Raw genomic sequence first — 22,836 nt, forward strand, 5'->3', positions numbered from 1 at the left:
CAGTTTTGAATTTTGTCACTTTTTCGATTTTTCAATTTTCCTTCCATTTTTCAGTTTTTCAGTATTTCATTTCTGGGATTTTGCAATGTTTCGGTTCCTCAATTTTTCCATTTCTTGATGTTTCGATTTCTCGGTTTTTCAATTTTTCGATAGGTATTTTAATATTTCAATTTTTTAGTTCTAGATTTTCCGTTAAGTTTTTTGATTTCCTTGATGTTTTGATTTCTCGATTACTCGACTTTTCAAGTTCTCGGTTTAGATTTTTTGGTTTTTCAATTCTTCGATTTTTAAATTGTTTAATTTTTAGTTTGTTCAATTTCTCGATTTTTAGATTTTTCAATTTTTCGGTTTACCGATTTTTTTTTCATTTAAAATATTTCAATTTTTCGACTGTTAACTTTTCGATTTTTCAATTTTGGTCTAATTTGATTTCTTATTTTTTTTATTTTTTGACTCCTTTACTGTTGATGTTTTGATTTCTCGATGTTTCAGTTTTTGAACATTCCGATGTTTCGATTTTTCGACTTTTTGGCTTTCCGAGTGCTCAATTTTTTGATTTTTGAATCTTAGATTTTTGTTGTTTTGATTTTTTTGGTGTTTCGATTTTCCAATTCTTCAATTTTTCGATATTTTAATTTTTCAATTTTTCGGGCTTTTAAATTTTTGATTTTTCTTTTCTTTTATTTCTCAATTTTAAAAATCGAAAAATGTAAAATTTAAAAAATCCAAAAATCGAGAAATAAAAGAAAAGAAAAATCAAAAATTTAAAAGCCCGAAAAATTGAAAAAATTGGGAAATCGAAACAACAAAAATCTAAAATTCAAAAATCAAAAAATTGAACATTCGAAAAGCCAAAAAGTCGAAAAATCGAAACATCGGAATGTTCAAAAACTGAAACATCGAGAAATCAAAACATCTACAGTAAAGGAGTTAAAAAATCAAAAAATTAAGAAATCAAATTAGACAAAAATTGAAAAATCGAAAAGTTAATAATTGAAAAATTGAAACATTTTTAATGAAAAAAAAATCGGTAAACCGAAAAATTGAAAAATCTGAAAATCGAGAAATTGAACAATCTAAAAATTGAACAATTTAAAAATCGAAGAATTGGAAAACCAAAAAATCTAAACCGAGGACTTGAAAAATCGAATAATCGAGAAATCAAAACATCGACGAAAACAAAAAAATTAACGGAAAATCTAGAACTGAAAAATTGAAATATTAAAATACCTATCGAAAAATGGAAAAATTGAAGAACCGAAACATTGCAAAATCCCAGAACTGAAATACTGAAAAACTGAAAAATGGAAGGAAAATTGAAAAATCGAAAAAGTGACAAAATTCAAAACTGAAATCTTGAAAAACTGAAAAATGGAAAGAAAATTGAAGAATCGGAAAAGTGAAAAAATCCAAAACTGAAACATTGAAAAATTCAGAAATGGAAAAATTGAAAAATCACAATTGAAGAAAGAATTGAAAAATCGAGAAATAGAGAAATGGGAAAATCAAAAAATCAGTTAATCGAAAAATTGAGAAATCGAAAAATTTAGAAACGTCAAAAATTGAAAACTGAAAAATAAAAAAAATTAAAAATCGTAACACTGAAACATCGGAAAATTGAGAAATCGAAAAATGAAGAAATTCGAGACCCCGAAAATTTGAAGAATCGAGAAATCGAAGAATCGATAAATTGAAAAATCCCAACAGTAATATGTCGAAAAATTGAAATATCGAAATCGGGCAAAACTGAAGTACCGTAAAGTTAATAAATTGAAAAACTGAAAATTTTTGAAAAAAAAATCGTTTCAAAAACTAAAAATTCACAAAATCGAGAAATTGAACAATCAAAAAATCAAAACATTGAAATTCCAGTAAGTTGATAAATAGGAAAACAAAAATTTTCAAAATCCAAGGATTGAACAAAAAAAAATATAAGCCTGAAAACTCAGAAAATCGAATGATCGAGAACTCAATACATCAAATAAAACAAAAAATCTAAAATTTAAAAATTCGACAAATTGAAAAATCAGGGAACTGAAAAAGAGAAAAATCGAGATAGTGAGAAATCGAAAAACCCAAAACTTTAAAAACTGAAAAATTAAAATATCGAAAAATTAAAAAACCGATCAAAATCAAAAATTTGAAAAATTGAACAAACGAAATATTGCAAAATTCCAAAGCTGAAATATTGAAAAACCTAAAAATGGAAGGAAAATTAAAGAATCGGAAAAGTGAAAAAATCCAAAATTGAAACATTGAAAAATTCAGAAATGGAAAAATTGAAAAATCACAATTGAAGAAAGAATTGAAAAATCGAGAAATAGAGAAATGGGAAAATCAAAAAATCAGTTAATCGAAAAATTGAGAAATCGAAAAATTTAGAAACGTCAAAAATTGAAAACTGAAAAATAAAAAAAATTAAAAATCGTAACACTGAAACATCGGAAAATTGAGAAATCGAAAAATGAAGAAATTCGAGACCCCGAAAATTTGAAGAATCGAGAAATCGAAGAATCGATAAATTGAAAAATCCCAACAGTAATATGTCGAAAAATTGAAATATCGAAATCGGGCAAAACTGAGGTACCGTAAAGTTAATAAATTGAAAAACTGAAAATTTTTGAAAAAAAAAATCGTTTCAAAAACTAAAAATTCAAAAAATCGAGAACTTGAACAATCGAAAAATCAAAACATCCAAAAATCGAAACATTAAAAATATCAAAAAATTAAAATATCTGAAAATTGAAAATCCAGAAATTGAAAAGTTTTCAAAATTCAAACCCTGAAAAATTGAGTATTGAAAACTTGAAAAATTGAGAAATCCAAACATCAAAAAATAGTAAAATCGAAAAATGTGAAATTTAAAAAATCCAAAAATTGAGAAATAAAAGAAAAGAAAAATCCAAAATTTAAAAATTCGAAAAATTGAAAAATTAAAATATCGAAAAATTGAAGAATTGGGAAATCGAAACACCAAAAAATTAAAAAAAAACAAAAATCTAAAACTCAAAAATCAAAAAATTGAACATTCGAAAAGCCAAAAAGTCGAAAAATCGAAACATCGGAATGTTCAAAAACTGAAACATCGAGAAATCAAAACATCTACAGTAGAGCAGTCAAAAAATCAAAAAATTAAGAAATCAAAATAGACCAAAATTGAAAAATCGAAAAGTTAATAATTGAAAAATTGAAACATTTTTAATGAAAAAAAATAGGTAAACCGAAAAATTGAAAAATCTAAAAATCGAGAAATTGAACAATCTAAAAATTGAACAATTTAAAAATCGAAGAATTGGAAAACCAAAAAATCTAAACCGAGAACTTGAAAAATCGAATAATCGAGAAATCAAAACATCAACGAAAACAAAAAAATTAACGGAAAATCTAGAATTTAAAAATTGAAAAGTTAAAATACCTATTGAAAAATTGAAAAACCGAGAAATCGAAACATCAAAAAATGGAAAAATTGAAGAACCGAAACATTGCATAATACCAGAACTGAAATACTGAAAAAATGAAAAATGGAAGGAAAATTGAAAAATCGAAAAAGTGAAAAAATTCAAAACTGAAATCTTGAAAAACTGAAAAATGGAAAGAAAATTGAAGAATCGGAAAAGTGAAAAAATCCAAAACTGAAACATTGAAAAATTCAGAAATGGAAAAATTGAAAAATCACAATTGAAGAAAGAATTGAAAAACCGAGAAATAGAGAAATGGGAAAATCAAAAAATCAGTTAATCGAAAAATTTAGAAACGTCAAAAATCGAACTGAAAAATAAAAAAAAATTAAAATCGTAACACTGAAACATCGGAAAATTGAGAAATCGAAAAATGAAGAAATTCGAGAAACCGAAAATATGAAGAATCGAGAAATCGAAGAATCGAGAAATCGAAGAATCGATAAAGTGAAAAATCCCAACAGTAATATGTCGAAAAATTGAGAAATCGAAATCGGGCAAAACTGAAGTACCGTAAAGTTAATAAATTGAAAAACTGAAAATTTTTGAAAAAAAAATCGTTTCAAAAACTAAAAATTCAAAAAATCGAGAACTTGAACAATCGAAAAATCAAAACATCCAAAAATCAAAACATTAAAAAAATCAAAAAATTAAAATATCTGAAAATTGAAAATCCAGAAATTGAAAAGTTTTCAATATTCAAACCCTGAAAAATTGAGTATCGAAAACTTGAAAAATTGAGAAATCCAAGCATCAAAAAATAGTAAAATCGAAAAATGTAAAATTTAAAAAATCCAAAAATTGAGAAATAAAAGAAAAGAAAAATCCAAAATTTAAAAATTCGAAAAATTGAAAAATTATAATATCGAAAAATTTAAGAATTGGGAAATCGAAACACCAAAAAATTAAAAAAAAACAAAAATCTAAAATTCAAAAATCAAAAAATTGAACATTCGAAAAGCCAAAAAGTCGAAAAATCGAAACATCGGAACTTTCAAAAACTGAAACATCGAGAAATCAAAACATCAACAGTAGAGGAGTCAAAAAATCAAAAAATTAAGAAATCAAATTAGACCAAAATTGAAAAATCTAAAAGTTAATAATTGAAAAATTGAAACATTTTTAATGAAAAAAAATCGGTAAACCGAAAAATTGAAAAATCTAAAAATCGAGAAATTGAACAATCTAAAAATTAAACAATTTAAAAATCGAAGAATTGGAAAACCAAAAAATCTAAACCGAGAACTTGAAAAATCGAATAATCGAGAAATCAAAACATCAACGAAAACAAAAAAATTAACGGAAAATCTAGAACTTAAAAATTGTAAAACTAAAATACCGACCGAAAAATTGAAAAACTGAGAAATCGAAACATCAAAAAATGGAAAATTTGCAAAATCCCAGAACTGAAATACTGAAAAACCGAAAAATGGAAGGAAAATTGAAGAATCGGAAAAGTGAAAAAATCCAAAATTCAGAAATGGAAAAATTGAAAAATCACAATTGAAGGAAGAATTGAAAAATCACAATTGAAGGAAGAATTGAAAAATCGAGAAATAGAGAAATGGGAAAATCAAAAAATCAGTTAATCGAAAAATTGAGAAATCGAAAAATTTAGAAACGTCAAAAATTGAAAACTGAAAAATAAAAAAAATTAAAAATCGTAACACTGAAACATCGGAAAATTGAGAAATCGAAAAATGATGAAATTCGAGAAACCGAAAATATGAAGAATCGAGAAATCGAAGAATCGATAAATCGAAGAATCGATAAATTGAAAAATCCCAACAGTAATATGTCGAAAAATTGAAATATCGAAATCGGGCTTGAAGTACCGTAGAGTTAATAAATTGAAAAACTGAAAATTTTTGAAAAAAAAATCGTTTCAAAAACTAAAAATTCACAAAATCGAGAAATTGAACAATCAAAAAATCAGAACATTGAAATTCCAGTAAGTTGATAAATAGGAAAACAAAAATTTTCAAAATCCAAGGATTGAACAAAAAAAATATATAAACCTGAAAACTCGAATGATCGAGAACTCAATACATCAAATAAAACAAAAAATCTAAAATTTAAAAATTCGACAAATTGAAAAATCATGGAACTGAAAACTCGAAAAATCGAGATAGTGAGAAATCGAAAAACCCAAAACTTTAAAAACTGAAAAATTAAAACATCGAAAAATTAAAAAACCGATCAAAATCAAAAATTTGAAAAATTGAAGAAACGAAATATTGCAAAATTCCAAAACTGAAATATTGAAAAACCTAAAAATGGAAGGAAAATTAAAGAATTGCAACAGTGAAAAAATCCAAAACTGAAACATTGAAAAATTGAGAAATGGAGAAATGGGAAAATCAAAAAAATTGGTCTAAAGAGTTTAGACAGTACTTCCCTCGCCATCGGAAACGTGACGACTGCATGCCTATTATGTTTTTTTTCACATTAGAATTCAAAGCATTCGGTTTTGCAGTTCCTCATTAAATCAAAAAAATTAATTTTCACACAAGGTCTGCAGAATATTTTGTTGTTTTCTAATTTTAATTCTGGGAAATTCCTTATCCAGTCAGCCGGCGTCGATTTTGCTTACAGAAAGGATTTTGAGTAAGTGTACTCAATGGTCAAGTCCAGGTAAAATGCATACGATACGATACGCCTAACTAACAAGTATTTGTCATCCCGACAAGGCCGGCATTTGAACAAAATATGCATTAAAACTCATATTCGTCGAAAAAAGCATTAAATAAGCATATAAGTTTTAATTTGTATAAAATTGAAAAAAAAGCAAATAAGCATAAAAAAAAATGTGTCAAATGACTCCAAATTGTATCATAGTTACAGATATAAAAAAGTTTTGAAGTGCTTACATTTTTCACAAAAAGCTCTCTAGTCGTTACTGAAAATCGTGAATATAATGGACTCAGTCGGGGTCTTTGAAAACACAAGTGTAGTAAAAATATTTGCATATCCGCCAACATTACAACGCAAAACACGTCCTATTTAAAGTCCACGAATTATGATCCATTACGCCTTATTGTTTAGAATTCCCCTAAAAGGTTTACATTTGAAACAAATGGATCCACTCCAGCCATATCCATATCCGCGGCACATCCTCCAAAAACCTTTCTCTATATCCCACACATCACGTAGATCCCAATAGTTTCAATTACGTTTTGCCCGACTCAACATTAATCTTCGTGACACCTCCTATTTGTTGCACGCTACCTGCGTCTTTCAAACTCCGCCACATTATTTGATTTATCCCGAAAGAAATGGAAATGTCGGAATCCGCATTAAGCACGAAAAATCGCAAATAAATAACGCAAATATTTCACGTTTAACGTATAGTAAGCGTATTTATCCTCCTTCCACCTCTTCACAGAGGGAATCCAATTTTCATACGCAGCATAAATGGAAATTGCGAGATAATGTTACGCCATCGGCTTTATTGTTGTTTGTTTTCGGCGTTTACTCTTCTGGGAGGATTTCAATTTGCGTTTTTACTGTAATTCGGCTTTCCCCACACCGGGAGAATCGTCGCTGTTTAAGGACCCCTTTTTAATAAATTCCAGAAACCCGAATCGGAGGCGCAGAACGGGAACGCGAAGCCGCCCCTGGCGCTGTCCGACCGCCACAACAGTATCTGCGGCGACGGCATGTACGGCATGGCCACCCCCAGCGGGCCGCCCACCAGGTCGCGGCCCTCGAGCAAGATGACCAAGTACGTGGAGTGCTGGGGGGCGGATAAGCCCTTCGCCAACATCGCCGAGTCGACGCTGGCGAAGAACATCGAATTGACGGTAAATAAACGTTGTTTTTTCGAAAGTTGATTTTTAGAAGCTATATTTCGTAATTACTTTGTTGTTTGAAGAGGATTGGGATTCACAAAGCGATAAATTATGTATAAAAGGAAATTGTTTTAGGGGAATTTGTTTTTTGGGTGTCGTGGGCGAGTGAGTTTGCTTAGGATGGCAAATAGGCGGAGATGATTGGGATTTTTAAGCGGTTTCTGATTTATTAAGTTCGGAAAGGTCACAAAAGAGCATTCGTTTTAGAATGTTTTACATATTGCGGTGGAAATTATTTCAACGACCACTTTTGCGGGAAAACGCGATGAAAAATGATCATCCTCGGGAGGGATATTTATGGTGATGCACTTCTGTGCACTCTGTGTACACCGTATGACATTTTCATGAAAATGGATTTTTGGTTTAACGTCACGAAGGAAATTTATATAGAATTTCTAGCAAAAACGAAAACCTAGAAAGTCGCTACGTTCGTAACCTTTGAACTCAAAAGTGTAACGCAAATCAATATACAGAGATGCAGCAAATGGTTTCTACATAGACATGTTTCATCATCCGCTATGTAGAAGGTTTTTTAAATTTTGTAAAATAAAATACTCCTCCACTTGTAGGTTATGAACCCGTGTTAAATTTTTAGCCTAGGCACCCATATTTTTGTAAGAAAATCAAAATTGTACTACATTTTACAATTAATTACTTTGAATTTCAAAAACCGAATTTTGCCGAATAAATCTAAAACATGCACGATAATTCTAGACATTATATAAAATTTAAAGTTCTAAGCCTTTCAACAATCTAAAATCTCTAAGTCTACAAGGATTTCAGGAATTTGAAAAATTTCACAGATTCCAGATATTTAAAAGCTGAAAAGGTCCTAAAATGCTAAAAATCTAAAAATCTTACAAATTCGAAAGGTATTGAATTGTCTAGAAATTGTGAAAATCTGAAAGTTCTAAATATTGTAGAAATTCCAGTGGTGCTTGAGATTCTAAAGATTCTAAAGTTTCCAATGGTTTCAAAGATTCAAAAGATTTTAAAGACCTTAAACTGCGAGACTAGAAACTGCGAATTGTAAAAAGACTAAAGATTCTAAATAAACTAAAGTTCTAATATTCTGAATATAAGTAAGAACCAACAAAATCTTCAAAATTTTAAATAACCTAGAGAAAATGTTACTAGAAATTGTAAAAAAATCTAAACTTTATAAAACTTCTAGTAATTCCAAAGATTAGAAAGACTCTAAGCACTCTGGATTTTAGAAAGTCTAAGGAGCCTAAAGAGTCTAAAGGGTCCAAAGAGTCCAAAGAATCCAAATAACCTAAAGAATCCAAAGAATTGGAAGAATCGAAAGGATCGAGAGGATCGAAAGAATCGGAAGGATCTAAATTATCTAAAGGATTGAAAGATCGAAAGGATCTGAAGGATCAATAGGATCTAAAGAATCAAAAAGATCAAAAGGATCTAAACGATCAGAAATATTAGAAGAATCAGAAAGACCTTAAGGTCCAAAAGGTTCAAAAGGATTAAAAGGGTCAAAAGGATCGCAGAGATCAAAAAAATCAAAAGGATCTAAACATACAAAAGTATCAAAAGGATACAAAGGATCCAAAGGATCAAAAGAATCAAAAGTATGTAAATGATCTAAAGGGTCAAAGGGGTCTAAAGGATCTAAAGGAACTAAAGGTTCTAAAGGTTCTAAAGGATCTAAAGGATCTAAAGGATCTAAAGGATCTAAAGGATCTAAAGGATCTAAAGGATCTAAAGGATCTAAAGGATGTAAAGGATCTAAAGGATCTAAAGGATCTAAAGGATCTAAAGGATCTAAAGGATCTAAAGGATCTAAAGGATCTAAAGGATCTTAAGGGTCTAAAGGATCTAAAGGATCTAAAGGATCTAAAGGATCTAAAGGATCTAAAGGATCTAAAGGATCTAAAGTTTCTAAAGGATCTGAAGAATCTGAAGAGTCTGAAGAATCCGAAGAATCCAAAGAATCCGAAAAATCTGAAGAATCTATGAGTCTAAAGATTTCAAGTACTCTAAAAATTGTAAAATTCTAAAGCTTTTAAAGGCTCAAAAGAATCAAAAAGATCTAAAGGATCGAACGGATCTAAAGGATGTAAAGGATGTAAAGGATCTAAAGGATCTAAAGGTTTAAAAGGATCAAAGGGATCAAAAGTATCAACTGCATCAAAAAGATCAAACGTCGGAAGGATCAGAAGGATCGAAAAGATCGAAAGATTTAAAGAATGTGATGGATCGAAAGGATCGAAAAGACCAAATGGATCCAAAGAATCAAAAGGATCAAAAGGATCAAAAACATTAAAAGGATCAAAGGGATCAAAAGTATTAAAAGCATCAAAAAGATCAAACGTCGGAAGGATCAGAAGGATCGAAAAGATCGAACGATTTAAAGAATCTGATGGATCGAAAGGATCGAAAAAACCAAATGGATCCAAAGAATCAAAAGGATCAAAAGGATCAAAAGGATCAAAAGGATCAAAAGGATCAAAAGGATTAAAAGGATCAAGGGGATCAAAAGTATCAACAGCATCAAAAAGATCAAACGGTTGAAAATGGTCAATAGGATCAAAAAGATCAAAAGGTTCAAGAGGATCGAAAAGGATCAACAGGATCAAAAGGATCAAAAGGATCAAAGGGATCAAAAGTATCAACACCATCAAAAAGATCAAACGTTTCAAAATGGTTAATTGGGTAAAAATGATTAAACGGTTCAAAAGGATCAAATATGATCAACAGTATCAAAATGATCAAAAAGATCAAAAGGATTTAAAAGATTCGAAGGTTCCAAAGGTCCAAAAAGATCAAAAGGATCATAATGTTCAACAGGATCCAAAGGATCGAAAAAATCTAAAGGATCAAACGAATCTAAAGGAAAGGATTAAAACGATCAAAAGGATCTAAAGGATCAAAAGAATCTAAAGGATCAAAAGGATCAAAAGAATCGAAAAGAAATAAGGATCGAAAGGATCTGAAAGATCTAAAAAATCTAAAGGATCAACAGAATCGAAAGGAAAGGATCAAAAGGATCAAAAGTAGCAAAAGCTTCAAAAGAATCGAAAGGATCTAAAGGATCAAAAGGATCAAAGGGATCAAAAAGGTTCAAAATGGCAAATAGGGTCAAAAGGTTCAAAAGGATCAACAGGATCAAAAGGTGCAAAAGGATAAAAAGGATGAAAAGGATGACAAGGATTAAAAGGATCGAAAGGATCAAAAGGATCAAAAAGATTTAAAGGTTCAAAAGAATTTAAAGTATCCGAAGGTTCTAAAGGACCAAAAATATCAAAAGTATCATAATGATCAAAAGGATCCAAAGGATCGAAAAGATTTAAAGGATCGAAAGGATCACAAAAATCGAAAGGAAAGGATCAAAAGGATCGCAAGCTTCAAAAGGATCTAAAGGATTCAAATGATCTAAAGGATCATAAACATCTAAAGGATCGAATTTATCTAAAGGATCAAAAAAATCGAAAAGAAAGTATCGAAAGGATCGAAAGGATTGAAAAGATCTAAAGGATCTAAAGGATGTGAAGAATCGAAAGGAAAGGATTAACAGGATCTAAAGGACCAAAAGGATTAAAAGCTTCAAAAGGATCTAAAGCATCCAAAGGATTAAAAGGATTTAAAAGATCTAAAAGATCTAAAGGATCGAAATTATCTAAAGGATAAAAAGAATCGAAAAGAAAGGATCGAAACTATATAAAGAATCAAAAGAATCGAAAAGAAAGGATCAAAAGGAATTAAGGAAGCAAAAGGATCAATAGGGGCAAATAGTTCAAGAAGATCAAAAGGATCAAAAAGATGCAAATTATCAAAAGAAATAAAGGGATTTAAAGGATCGAAAGAATCGGAAAGATCGAAAGGTTCAAAAAGATCAAAAGAATCAAAAGGATCAAAAGGATCTAAACGGACCAAAGTATCTAAAGGATCTAAAAGATGTAAAGAATCGAAAGAATCTAGACGATCGAAGTTATCTAAAGAATCAAAAGAATCGAAACGATCGAAAGGATCTAAAGAATCAAAAAGATCAAATGGGTCAAAAGGATTTAAAGGATCTAAAGGACTAAAAAGATCAAAAGGATCATAATGATCAACAGGATGCAAATGATCAAAAGAATTAAAGGGATTTAAAGGATCGAAAGAATCGGAAAGATCAAAAAGTTCAGAAAGATCAAAAGGATCAAAAAGATCAAAAGGATCAAAAAGATCAAAAGAATCAAAAGGATCAGAAAGATCTAAAGGATTTAAAGTTCAAAAGGACTTAAAGGATCCGAAGGTTCCAAAGGAACAAAAAGATCAAAAGGATCATAATGATCAAAAGGATCCAAAGGATCTAAAGATCGAAAGAACCGAAAGGATCGAAAGATTTATAGGATCTAATGGATCTAAAGGGTCGAAAAGATCTACAGGATCAAAAGAATCTAAAGGATCGAAGTTATCTAAAGAATCAAAAGAATCAAAAGAATCGAAAGGATCGAAAGGATCTAAAGAATCAAAAGGATCAAATGGGTCAAATAGTTCAAGAGGATCAAAATGGATCCAAATGATCAAAAGAATCAAAAGGATTTAAAGGATTTAAAGGATCAAAAGGATCGAATGATTCGAAAGGATCGGAAGGATCGAAAGGATCGAAAAGATGAAAAAGATCAAAAGGATCAAAAGGATCAAAAGGATCTACAGGATCAAAAGGATCTAAAGGATCGGAATTATCTAAAGGATCGAAATAATCTAAAGGATCAAAAGAATCGAAAAGAAAGGATCGAAAGGATCTAAAGAATCAAAAGGATCAGTAGGGGCAAATAGTTCAAGAAGATCAAAAGAATCAAAAGGATGCAAATGATCAAAAGAAGTAAAGGGAATAAAGGATTTAAAGGATCGAAAGAATCAGAAAGATCGAAAGGTTCAAAAAGATCAAAAGGTTCAAAAGGATCAAAAGGATCAAAAGCATCTGAAGGATCAAAAGGATTTAAAGTTCAAAAGGACTTAAAGGATCCGAAGGTTCCAAAGGACTAAAAAGATCAAAAGGATGCAAATGATCAAAAGAATTAAAGGTATTTAAAGGATTTAAAGTATCGAAAGAATCGGAAAGATCAAAAGGTTTAAAAAGATCAAAAGGATCACAAGGATCCAAAGGATCAAAAGGATCAGAAAGATCAAAAGGATCATAATGATCAAAAGAATCTAAAGATCTAAAGAACCGAAAGGATCGAAAGATTTATAGGATCTAATGGATTTAAAGGGTCGAAAAGATCTATAGGATCAAAGGAATCGAAAGGAAAGGATCGAAAGGATCCAAAGGATGAAAAGGGTCAAAAGTATGTAAATGATCTAAAGGATTAAAAGGTTCAAAAAGGTCCAAAGTGTCTAAAGCATCTAAAAGATCTAAAGATTCGAAAGAATCTAAAGGATCGAAGTTATCTAAAGAACCAAAAGAATCGAAACGATCGAAAGGATCTAAAGAATCAAAAGGATCATGGGTCAAATAGTTCAAGAGGACCAAAAGGACCTAAAGGATCCAAATGATCATAAGGATTTAAAGGATCAAAAGGATCGAATGAATCGAAAGGATCGGAAGGACCGAAAGATGTAAAGGACCCAAAGGATCAAAAGAATCTAAAGAATCTAAAGTGTTTAAAGCTTCTAAAGACTTCAAGTACTCTAAATAATCTAAAATTCTAAAGATTTTAAGGGCTCTGAAGAATCTAAAAACTATAGAGACTCTAAAGACTTCAAGGACTCAAAAGTTAAACAGATTTTTAAAATTGTGTTTCAAATATTTCAAAGATTCTAAAGGTTCTAAAGAAATACCAGAAATTCCAAAGATATTAAAACTTGTAAAATCCCTTGAACTTTTAAAATGCGAAAGATTTTAAAGATTCCAAAGACTCTATAGAAAACAAGAATCTTAAAAACCTAATAGAAATCGTAAAGATCTGAAGAATGCTTTCTTTCATTTTTACAAATTCTAAAAGCATTATAGGTCTTTAACACCCTAATTATTATCTTATAAATCTTAGAGATTGTAAAGATTCCCGAGATTCCAAAAAGATTTTTAGAGACTCTTGAGGTACACAGACTTTGGAAAATCCGGAAAAATTTAAAAAGTGGGAAAAATGTAGTATACCTACTTGGAAATCTTGAAAATTTCGGAAAAGGTCGAATTTCGAAATTCTGGCAAAACTAGAGCACGGTGATTTTAGAAAAATTTGCAAAATCTGGAAATTTGGGGCATTTTGTGCATTTTGGAAAATCTGAAAATTCTAGAAATTTTGCAAATTATGAAAATTCAGAATAATAAAAGAAAACAAAAATTATAAAAATCTCAAAATTTCAAAACTTTATAAAACTTCTAGTAATTCCGAAAGTGTCCAAAATTTCCCCGAGTTTGAAGACTCGTAAACACTCTAAAAACTAAAAACTCCTAAGAACTCAAAGACTTTTAAAATTCTGTTTCAAAATATCTCAAAGATTCATTAAAGGATATAAAAAAAATCCAAATTTCCAAAGATTCAAAAACTCGCAAAAATCGCTTGAACTCTTAAATTGCCAAATATTTAAAGAATCCAAAGACTCTAAAGAAAACAAACATCTAAAAATCGTGAAGATCCTAGAAATTTCAAAAATTCGAAAGATTAAGAGAATAGGAAAAATGTGGTGGACCTAGAAATTCTAAACATTTTACTCAACTTGTGAAAATATTCCAAATACTGAGAAAATAAACTGTAAAAAAACATCATCATAACATATAACGCTAATAGACACAACAAATAAATGCATCTTCTAACAAAAGCTTTCCTTTTTCAGTCCGGATCGTATCAAAAGGTCGGTTTGTAAACTGTGTTCCACGTTTGGACGTTTGAACTTCCACTTGTCTAGAATTAGTGACTTAACGACGTTTAACTGGTTGCATACCCGGTTTCTATGATTGACGCACTAACAATCAGCATCGAGCTTAAAATGACAAAGTTCTCGTAGTTAGACGCCTTTAGCCTAAAACGGGGCCGTCCAAAAAGTACCCCTCACAAACTACTTAATATAATATAACCGAGAAATTCAAATTGTTCAGTTATCCTGTTTGTGTTTGCACAAAACGCTACTTTTTCGACGTCCTCTCCGCTTTCCGCTTCTTCACACGCCGCCACCGCCGAGCTTAAACCAATTTGTTTCCACAGACACTGGCCATGATTGAGTCTAACCTCCTGCCGGACCGAAACACGTGTTTGGAGTGCAAGTGAGTGTGTTAACGATTGCAGCAACTCCGTCTTCATTTCCTCCGCGATTTCATTTCTCGTTTCCCCTTCGAATTTTCGCAGGAAGTCCTGGAACAGCGAAGATTTGCATCCAGCGCTCCTGTGGTTCCGGAATAGGAAGATCGAGAACGAGTACCGGAGCCAGCCCGACGCGGAGTTCCGGTGCTACATAGCTTTCGCCAGCTGCGTGTTCCTGGCCATGTGCATCATGCAGGTGGCTACGATTCCACGGTAAGAAAATGATTGCAGGAAAATTCCGGTGTTTTCGTTCGCAAATTGAACAAAAAGAACAGACGAAATCGAGTGTTGTTTTATTTTGTCGATACGACATTAACTTCGCGCTTCATTTACCCTAAACTACAATTTCCTCTCCCAGACAAGCTCTCACACGCGTTTTGTAGGTAATCACCTGTCCTAAATAATCTCGCTAAACCCTTGATGAAGCACAGATAGCTTCTTTGGTGCCTAAAGTAAATTCGCTTTCAGCATGGTGCACGGACACGCCGCACGAAATACTTAAAAGTGGCTTAATTCCTGAAATTTCATAATTAAATATGCAGATTTATCCGCACTCATTTGATTATTATGCAAAAAGCCACCTTCTAAAGTAATTAGGGGTTGAGAAATTTCGTCGACGGCGCGGTGGTGAAACACTCGAATTAATTATTCATTTTTATGACGGATCTTTTATCGTAATAAGGGTGCTTTTAAGGATGAAAGGAGGACAGTTGCGGGTTTTTAAGTGGGAAATGGGGATGTCGGGATGGACAGCTGCGGGTTCGTTGTACAGGGTGGTTCGTGAGTAATAGTGAAAAAATACGCAGGATTCGTGGATGTATTTTTGTTTGTTATTAACATTAAACAAAGTACAAAGTAATCTCGGGTATTACCATAATTTTGAAATATCACCTTTGAACTTTGCAACAAAAATTTATTTAATTAGTGTTTGCTTTTACATGGATAAAAACATTTTATTTTTGGTGAAGTTTGAGAGATGCGTACAAGTTTTTATTCAAAGCAAAAAATTAAATCGATAACTGGTCGAACTCTAGAAAGAGTAATAAAAAAATACGGTCAACTAAATTACCTAGAAGAATATACAAGATTTTTCATTTTTCTTGTTTCTTCAGTTTTATTTTTCGATTTTTTAGTTTTTTATTTCCCCAAGTTTTTGATTTGCAATTTTTCGTTTTGGTTTTTTATTATTTTAATTTTTATTATTTTTCGATGTTTCAATGTTCTGATTTTTTTCAATTTTTCGTTTCTTCAGTTTTACAATATGCAAATTTCAATTTTCAGATTTCGCAGTTTTTCGATTGCCAGTTTCATGACCTGTCAATTTTTCGATTTTTCAAATTTTCGTGACTTCAATTTTTCGTTTTCAAGGCAATTTTTTTTAGATTTCTGGAATTTTCAATTTTTCGGTTTTCCATTTTTTTAATTTTCAACTTTTAGATTGTTTAATTTTTCGTTTTCAAGGCAAATTTTTTTAGTTTTCTGGAATTTTCAATTTTTCAATTTGCAATTTTTCAATTTGCAATTTTTCGGTTTTCCATTTTTTTAATTTTCAACTTTTAGATTGTTTAATTTTCCGTTTTTTCAAATAAAGGTTTGTCAGTTTAATGATTTTTCAATTTCCTGTTTCAATTTTTAATTTGCAATTTTTCTAATTTTCATTTTAAATATATAATAATGATAACAATAAAAACAAACTTTTCCAATTTCATTTTCCGTTTCTTCTAAATCTTCGACTTTTTTAATTTCCCGTTTTTTCAATTTTCGATTTATCAATTTCACGATTTTTCAATTTTTCGTTTCTCCAATTTTTGATTTGCAATATGTTTAGTTTTCCTTTTAAATTGATAATGAATTCAAAATTTTCAGTTTTTCGATTTTACGACTTTTGGATGTTTCTATTTTTAGATTTTGCAATTTTTCGATTTTTAATTCCAATTTTTCGATTCTTCAATTTTTGGTTTTTAGTTTTTCGTTTTTTCAACTTTTAGATTTTTTAATTTTCCGTTTATTGTATTTTTCAAACTTTGTTATCACTTTCCAATTTTTCGATTTTTAATTTTTCAATGTTTTGATTCTTCAATTTTTGATTTGAAATTTTCGGCTTGCAATTTTTCGTTTCGGTTTTTAAGTTTCTTTATTTTTACAATTTTTCCATTTTTCTATGTTCCGATTTTATACTTTTTTTCCAATTTCTTATTTTTTTTATTTTTCGTTTCTTCAATTCTTCGATTTGCAGTTTTTTGTTTCTCCAATTTTATCACATGCAACTCTTCGAATTTTCAGTTTAAAAGTTTTCTGTTATTGGATTTTCCAACTTTTGAATGTTTCAATTTTTCGTTTTGAAATTTTTCGTTTCGGATTTTCTATATTTCGGTTTTCCAGTGTTCTAATCTAATTTTTCTTTTTTTCATTGTGTATGTTTTAAATTTTTAAATGTTTCGATTTGCAATTTTTTGTTTTTCAATTTTTTTATTTTTCAGTTTTTAGATTTGTTAATTTTTCGTTTTTGGAAAATTGAAAAATCTAAAAAAATGAACAAACTAAAAACTGTAAAATTGGACAATTGAAAAATCGTGTAACTGAAAATTTAGAAGATGAAAAAGTTTAAAACTCAAAAATTTTTAAGATCTACCAATTAAAATTGAAAATTAACAAAAAACAGAAATTGAAAATTTTGGCGAATCGCAAAATCGAAGAATGCAAACAATGAAAAATCCAAAGTTTGAAAATTAAAATATAGAGAAATTTAAAAACTGAACAACTGAAAATCGAGAATTTGGAAAATTGGAAAATTCAAAAATTTTAAAACAAAAAACTTCAAAAATCGAAAAGTTGAAAATTTACTAAAAATCGAAAAATTGCAAAACCAAGAAAATGTAAAAATCAAAAAATTGAAACACTGGATAACCGTAAAATCGAGAAATGAAAAATTTTAAAAATAAAAAAAAAAGTTTAGAATTGGAAAAATCGAATAACTGAAAAACCGGGAAATTGAAAACCGTGAAAAAGCAAAAAGTTGAAAATTGGATAGTGGTAAAATCGAAATTGAAAAACCGAAAAAGGGCGAAATTTTAAAATTGAACAGTCGTAAAATTGTAGAAACAAAAAAATGGAAATTTGAATAATCGTAAAATCGAGAAATTGAAAAACTGGATAATTAGGTATAAATTGGAAAAATGAAAATTTGAAAAACTAAAATTGAAAATTTTTCGATTTTTCAATGTTCCGATTTTATAATTTTTTGTTTTTCCAATTTCAATTTTTTCAATTTTTCGTATCTTCAATTCTTCGAATTTTCAGTTTTTCGATTTTCCAACTTTCGAATGTTTCAATTTTTCGTTCCGTATTTTAATGTCCTCTATTCTTCAGTTTTTTTGGTTTTTGAGCGTTCTAATATAATTTTTCCCTTTTTCAATGTGCATTTTTAAAATTTTTTTATTTTTCAATTTTTTGATTTGCAATTTTTCGGTTTTCAATTTTTTATTTTTCAGTTTTTAGATTTGTTTTTTTTCCAAATTTTATTTGTGTCTCGATTTTTCGCTTTTTGATTTCTTCAATTTTAGATCTACAATTCCTCTAGTTTTCATTATAAATACGTAATAATAATTATAATTTTTAATTTTTTTCATTTTTTTAGTTTTACGTTTTATTGGTTTTTTAATTTTTTCATTTCTCGATTTTTAATTTTTCGATGTTTAATTTTTCAATTTCTCGATATTTAATTTTACAAATTTTCTGAAGAATAATGAAAAAATTGCAAAATTGTAAAATTGTGAAAATCAAAAATGAAAAAACAAAAAAGTATAAAATGAAAACCAAGAACTTGAAAAATTAAAGAAATGAAAAATTGAAAAATCAGACAGTTTCAAGGTTGAGAAGTTTAAAAATTGAAAAAGTGAAAAATCGAAATACTGAAAATAAAAAAAAATCGGATAATTGGAAATTCAAAAATTGCAAAATTGACAATTTTAAAAATTTGAGAATCGAGAAATTGGAAAATCAAAGATTGAAAATCTTAAAAATCGAATAAATGAAAAATTATAACATCGAAAGACACATTGAAAAAATAAAGGAAATGAATAAACGAAAAATTGTGATATTAAATCAAGAAAATAAAGAATTGGGGAAACGAAAAATTAAAAAATCTAAAAATTGAAAAATTTTAATACGGAAAAACTCCGAAATTGAAAAAAATAAAGTCGAAATAATTAAAAATTATGAAATCGAAAGAGTGGAAAATGGAAAAATTTGCAAAATTTAAAAAAAATAAAAAAACAAAAATTTGTAAAATTGAAGAAAAAGAAAATGTGATATCAAAAAATTGGTGAAAGGTAAAAAATGCAGATTTTTCGAAAAATTATAGTTTCGAGTTTGCGAATTTAATTTTTTATGAAAATCGTTATACTTAAGTTAAAATAGTAGTTCATTGTATTGTAATCAATTTTAATCAAAAAATAAATTGCCTCTTTCATTAATTTTTTTGAAACACTCTGTATAAGCAGTTCTAAAATCTATGCTAAATTGTAAAATTGAAAAATTGAAAAAATCCAAAGTTATAAACTTGAAGTCTGAAAATTTTAAAACTGAAAAAATGAAAATTCGAATAATTCAATCTGACAATTGTAAAATCAGAAAATAAAAAACTAGAAAAATTAAAAATAAAAATTTTGAAAATTAAAAATCTAGAAACAGAAAAATTGAAATTTTGTATAATTGTAAAATTGAAAGACAGCGAAATTGGAAAATTAGATTATTGAAAAAAATGAAAACATTGCAGAAGGGCAAATTTGAATTCAAAAAAACTGGAAATTTGAAAAATCGAAAAATGAACGAATGAAAAGTTCGACAATTAAAAAATCGTATAACTGAAAATTTAAAAATTGAAAAATTTTATAACTGAAAATTAAAGTTCTAAAAATTGAAAATCAAACGAAAATCGAGAAATTAAAAAATTTTAAAACCGAAGCTTAAAATTGAAACTTAACTAAAAATCGAGGAATAGAAAAATTTGGAAAATCAAAAAATCGAAAAAGGGATCGAAAATTGAGAATGTGGAAAATTGTAAAATCGAAAAATTGGGAAAACGAACAGTTTTAAAACCAAAAACTTAAAAAATCGAAAAAAATTTACCAAAAATTTGAAAAATTGCAAAACTGAAAAATTGTAAAAATCCAAAAAATTTAAACATTGGATAAGCTAATAAATGAAAACCCTAACCAACAATTATTACTTTTATGAAAAGCCTTATAATTTTAATGAATTTTAATCAAAAACTAAAATGGCCTCATTCACTAATTTTTTTGAGCACCTTGGATAACTAATTATAAAATCTATGCTAAATTGTACAATTGAAAATATGAAAATTCGAATAATTCAATCCGATAATTGCAAAATCAGAAAATAAAAAACTTAAAAAATTAAAAGTAAAGAGTTTGGAAATTTAAGAATCTAGAAACAGAAAAATTGAAATTTTGGATAATTGTAAAATTGAAAAACCCCGGAATTGGAAAATTGGATTATTAAAAAAAAATTAAAACATTTAAATACGACAAATTTGTAATCAAAAACTTGTAAAATGGAAAAATCGGAAAAATGAAAAAACGAAAAACTGTAAAGAAAATTTTGAAAATGAACAATTTTAAAACTGAAAACTTTAAAGTTCTAAAAATTGAAAATTAACTAACAATCGAAACATTGAAAAACTAAGAGAATCGAAAAATCGAAAAACGCAAACCTTGAAAAATCCAAATTTAAAAAAATCGAAAAATTTGAAAATTGAACAACTGTAAAACCGAAAAACGGATCGAAAATTGAGACTTTGGAATATTGTAAAATCAAAAAATTGTAAAAACACTAAAAAATTAAAAATCAAAATTTTGAAAATTTAAAAATTTAGAATCGAAAAATCAAAGAACTGAAAAATCGAGAAATCGAAGAATTGTAGAACTGAAAAATCGAGAAATCGAAGAATTGTAGAACTGAAAAATCGAAAAAGTGCAAAATTATAAAATGGAAGTCTGAAAATTGTAAAATTGAAAAAATGAAAATTCGAATAATTCAATCCGATAATTGTAAGATCAGAAAATAAAAATTTTGGAAATTTAAAAATCTAGAAATAGAAAAATTGAAATTTTGGATAATTGTAAAATTGAAAAACCGCAAACAGTAAAAAACGACAAATTTGAAAGTTGAAAAATCGGAAAAATGAAAAAACGAAAAACTGTAAAGTTGGACAATTGAAAAATTGTATAACTGAAAATTTTGAAAATGAAAAATTTTAAAACTGAAAACTTTAAAGTTCTAAAAATTATAAATTGACTAACAATCGAAAAATTGAAAAATTTGGAGAATCGAAAAATCGAAAAACGCAAACCTTGAAAAATCAAAATTTTGAAATTAAAAAAATTGAAAAAGTTGAAAATTGAACAATTGTAAAATCGAAAAACGGATCGAAATTTGAGAAACTTCAAAAATCGAAAAACTCTAAAAATGAAAAAATTTAAACATTGGATTAAAAAAAAGTTGCAAAACTGTAAAGTCGTAAAATTGTACAATCAAAAAATTGGAAGTTGAAAATTGTAAAATCAAAAAATTGAAAAATTGGATAGTTGTAAAATCGAAAAATGAAAAAATGAAAAACTAAAATTAAAAATTTCGAAGATTTAAATATTTTGAAATCGAAAAATTGAAAAAATTGGAAAACAAAAACTTTTAAAACCGACATTTAATTTTGTATGAAAACCTTCATTTGTAAGTTAAAATAGTAATTCATTTTAACCAATTTTAATCAAAAAATTAATTGCTTCATTGATGAATTTTTTTGGGTCACCCTGTATAAGTAATTCTCAAAGCTATAAATGCATTGATAAACCACAAGTCAGACATAAGCAAAAATCTGTGTATCTAGGGTGAAAACCGATTCATAAATTTTGGAGGAGCAGTTCGACAATGAAACTTTAAACCACGTTAGCACCAAACTTCACTCTATGCCCCTCTTTCAGAACCATCGTCCTCTACGGCACCCTCGCCCCCACCTTCGTCGTGCTCACCGTCTTCGTGTACTTGTGCTGGCTCGACGGCTGCTGCAGCCCCCGCCCGCCCTCGGACACCCCCGCCGACGAGCCCGGCGCCTGCTCGCCCCCCGGCGAGGTGGTGACGGGGAGCAGATGCCTCCGCCTGGCCATCTTCCTCGTATCGGTGGTCCTGATCTCGGCTTGCGCCGCCGTCACCCTGGTACGTCTGCTTGAAGGATTAGCATGAATAAATTTTGCCGCTCGGTCTAGCTCGAAATTGCAAGGTGTTTAGCGGTGACAGTAGAGTGGATGCGCGTTTTCTTGTCGCCGTTATTAGACCCAGATTCGATTAAAGCCGTGTTCCAGGTGGATTACCAGCCGGTGTTGATCCCAGTCGCCTCGGAGGGGGTGGTGCGGAAAAATGGGACGAATGCGACTGAGGAGGAGGGGGAGCACTCGATGGAGACCTTGCCGGTAGGTGGAGAAAGCGCATAATAAGTATATTAGAGAAGATGGGGTTCACTCTGCAGCGAAGTTGGAAAATTCCAGGGGTCTGAAGATAAGCGAAGAAAAATGTTGCTTCTGCGGTGGGAATCGAACCGCTTGTCGGGGGGGTGCCCTTACCACTAGACTACGGAGGAGCTTATCTTTCCTCGCTTACTACTACCATTGTTTAAGTATATTATAGTTGGACAACCTAATACAAATTTTACTTCGCTTAAATAGTCGGCTTTTCGATTTCTCGATTTTTCAACTTTAAATGTCTCAATTTTTCAAAATTTCAATTTTGGGCTTTTCCAATTCTTCCATTCTTCAAATTTTCCATTTCTCGATTTTTTTATTTTTCGATGTTTCAATGATACGACTTCTCAATTTTTGTCCTCTTCAATTTTACGGTTTTTAAATATTTCAATTTTTCAAATTTTCACGTTTCTAAATTTTCGGTTTTTCAATTTTTCACATCTTCAATTCTTCAATTTTTCGATTTTTTAAGCTTACGATTTTTCGATTTTGCTTTTTTAGATTTTCGATTTCTCAATTTTCCAATTTTTTAATTTCTCAATTTTTTGAATATTTCTTTCAGTTACGAGATTATCAATATTTCAATTTTTGGACTATTCGATTTTCGAATTGATGGATTTTTTTTGATTTCTCGATTTTTTACTTTTTGGATTTTCAATTTATTGTAAACTTTAGATTTTTCAATTCTGCGACTGTTTTATACTTCGATTTCTCAATTTTTCAACTCTTCGATCTTTTAATATTTCAT

At 29.2% G+C, this 22,836-nt stretch overlaps 1 protein-coding gene across 2 annotated transcripts in view; it reads left to right on the forward strand.

The window, feature by feature from the left end:
- LOC135131384 (adenylate cyclase type 2) overlaps positions 1–22,836 on the forward strand; it is a 200,326-nt gene that overhangs the window by 148,802 nt on the left and 28,688 nt on the right. The window contains exons 9-14 of one of the 2 annotated variants that reach the window (XM_064059064.1): positions 7,034–7,261; positions 14,090–14,107; positions 14,458–14,516; positions 14,599–14,766; positions 21,555–21,786; positions 21,933–22,040. In XM_064059064.1, coding sequence (XP_063915134.1) covers positions 7,034–7,261; positions 14,090–14,107; positions 14,458–14,516; positions 14,599–14,766; positions 21,555–21,786; positions 21,933–22,040 — 813 coding nt within the window. The remainder of the gene's footprint in view (positions 1–7,033; positions 7,262–14,089; positions 14,108–14,457; positions 14,517–14,598; positions 14,767–21,554; positions 21,787–21,932; positions 22,041–22,836) is intronic. The other variant, XM_064059065.1, reaches the window with a different exon arrangement.

The sequence above is a fragment of the Zophobas morio genome, unplaced genomic scaffold (genome assembly GCF_036711695.1).
Source record: "Zophobas morio isolate AGI-343-1 ecotype UQ-CSIRO unplaced genomic scaffold, CSIRO_AGI_Zmor_V1 ptg000020l, whole genome shotgun sequence".
Taxonomy (NCBI): Eukaryota; Metazoa; Arthropoda; class Insecta; order Coleoptera; family Tenebrionidae; genus Zophobas; species Zophobas morio.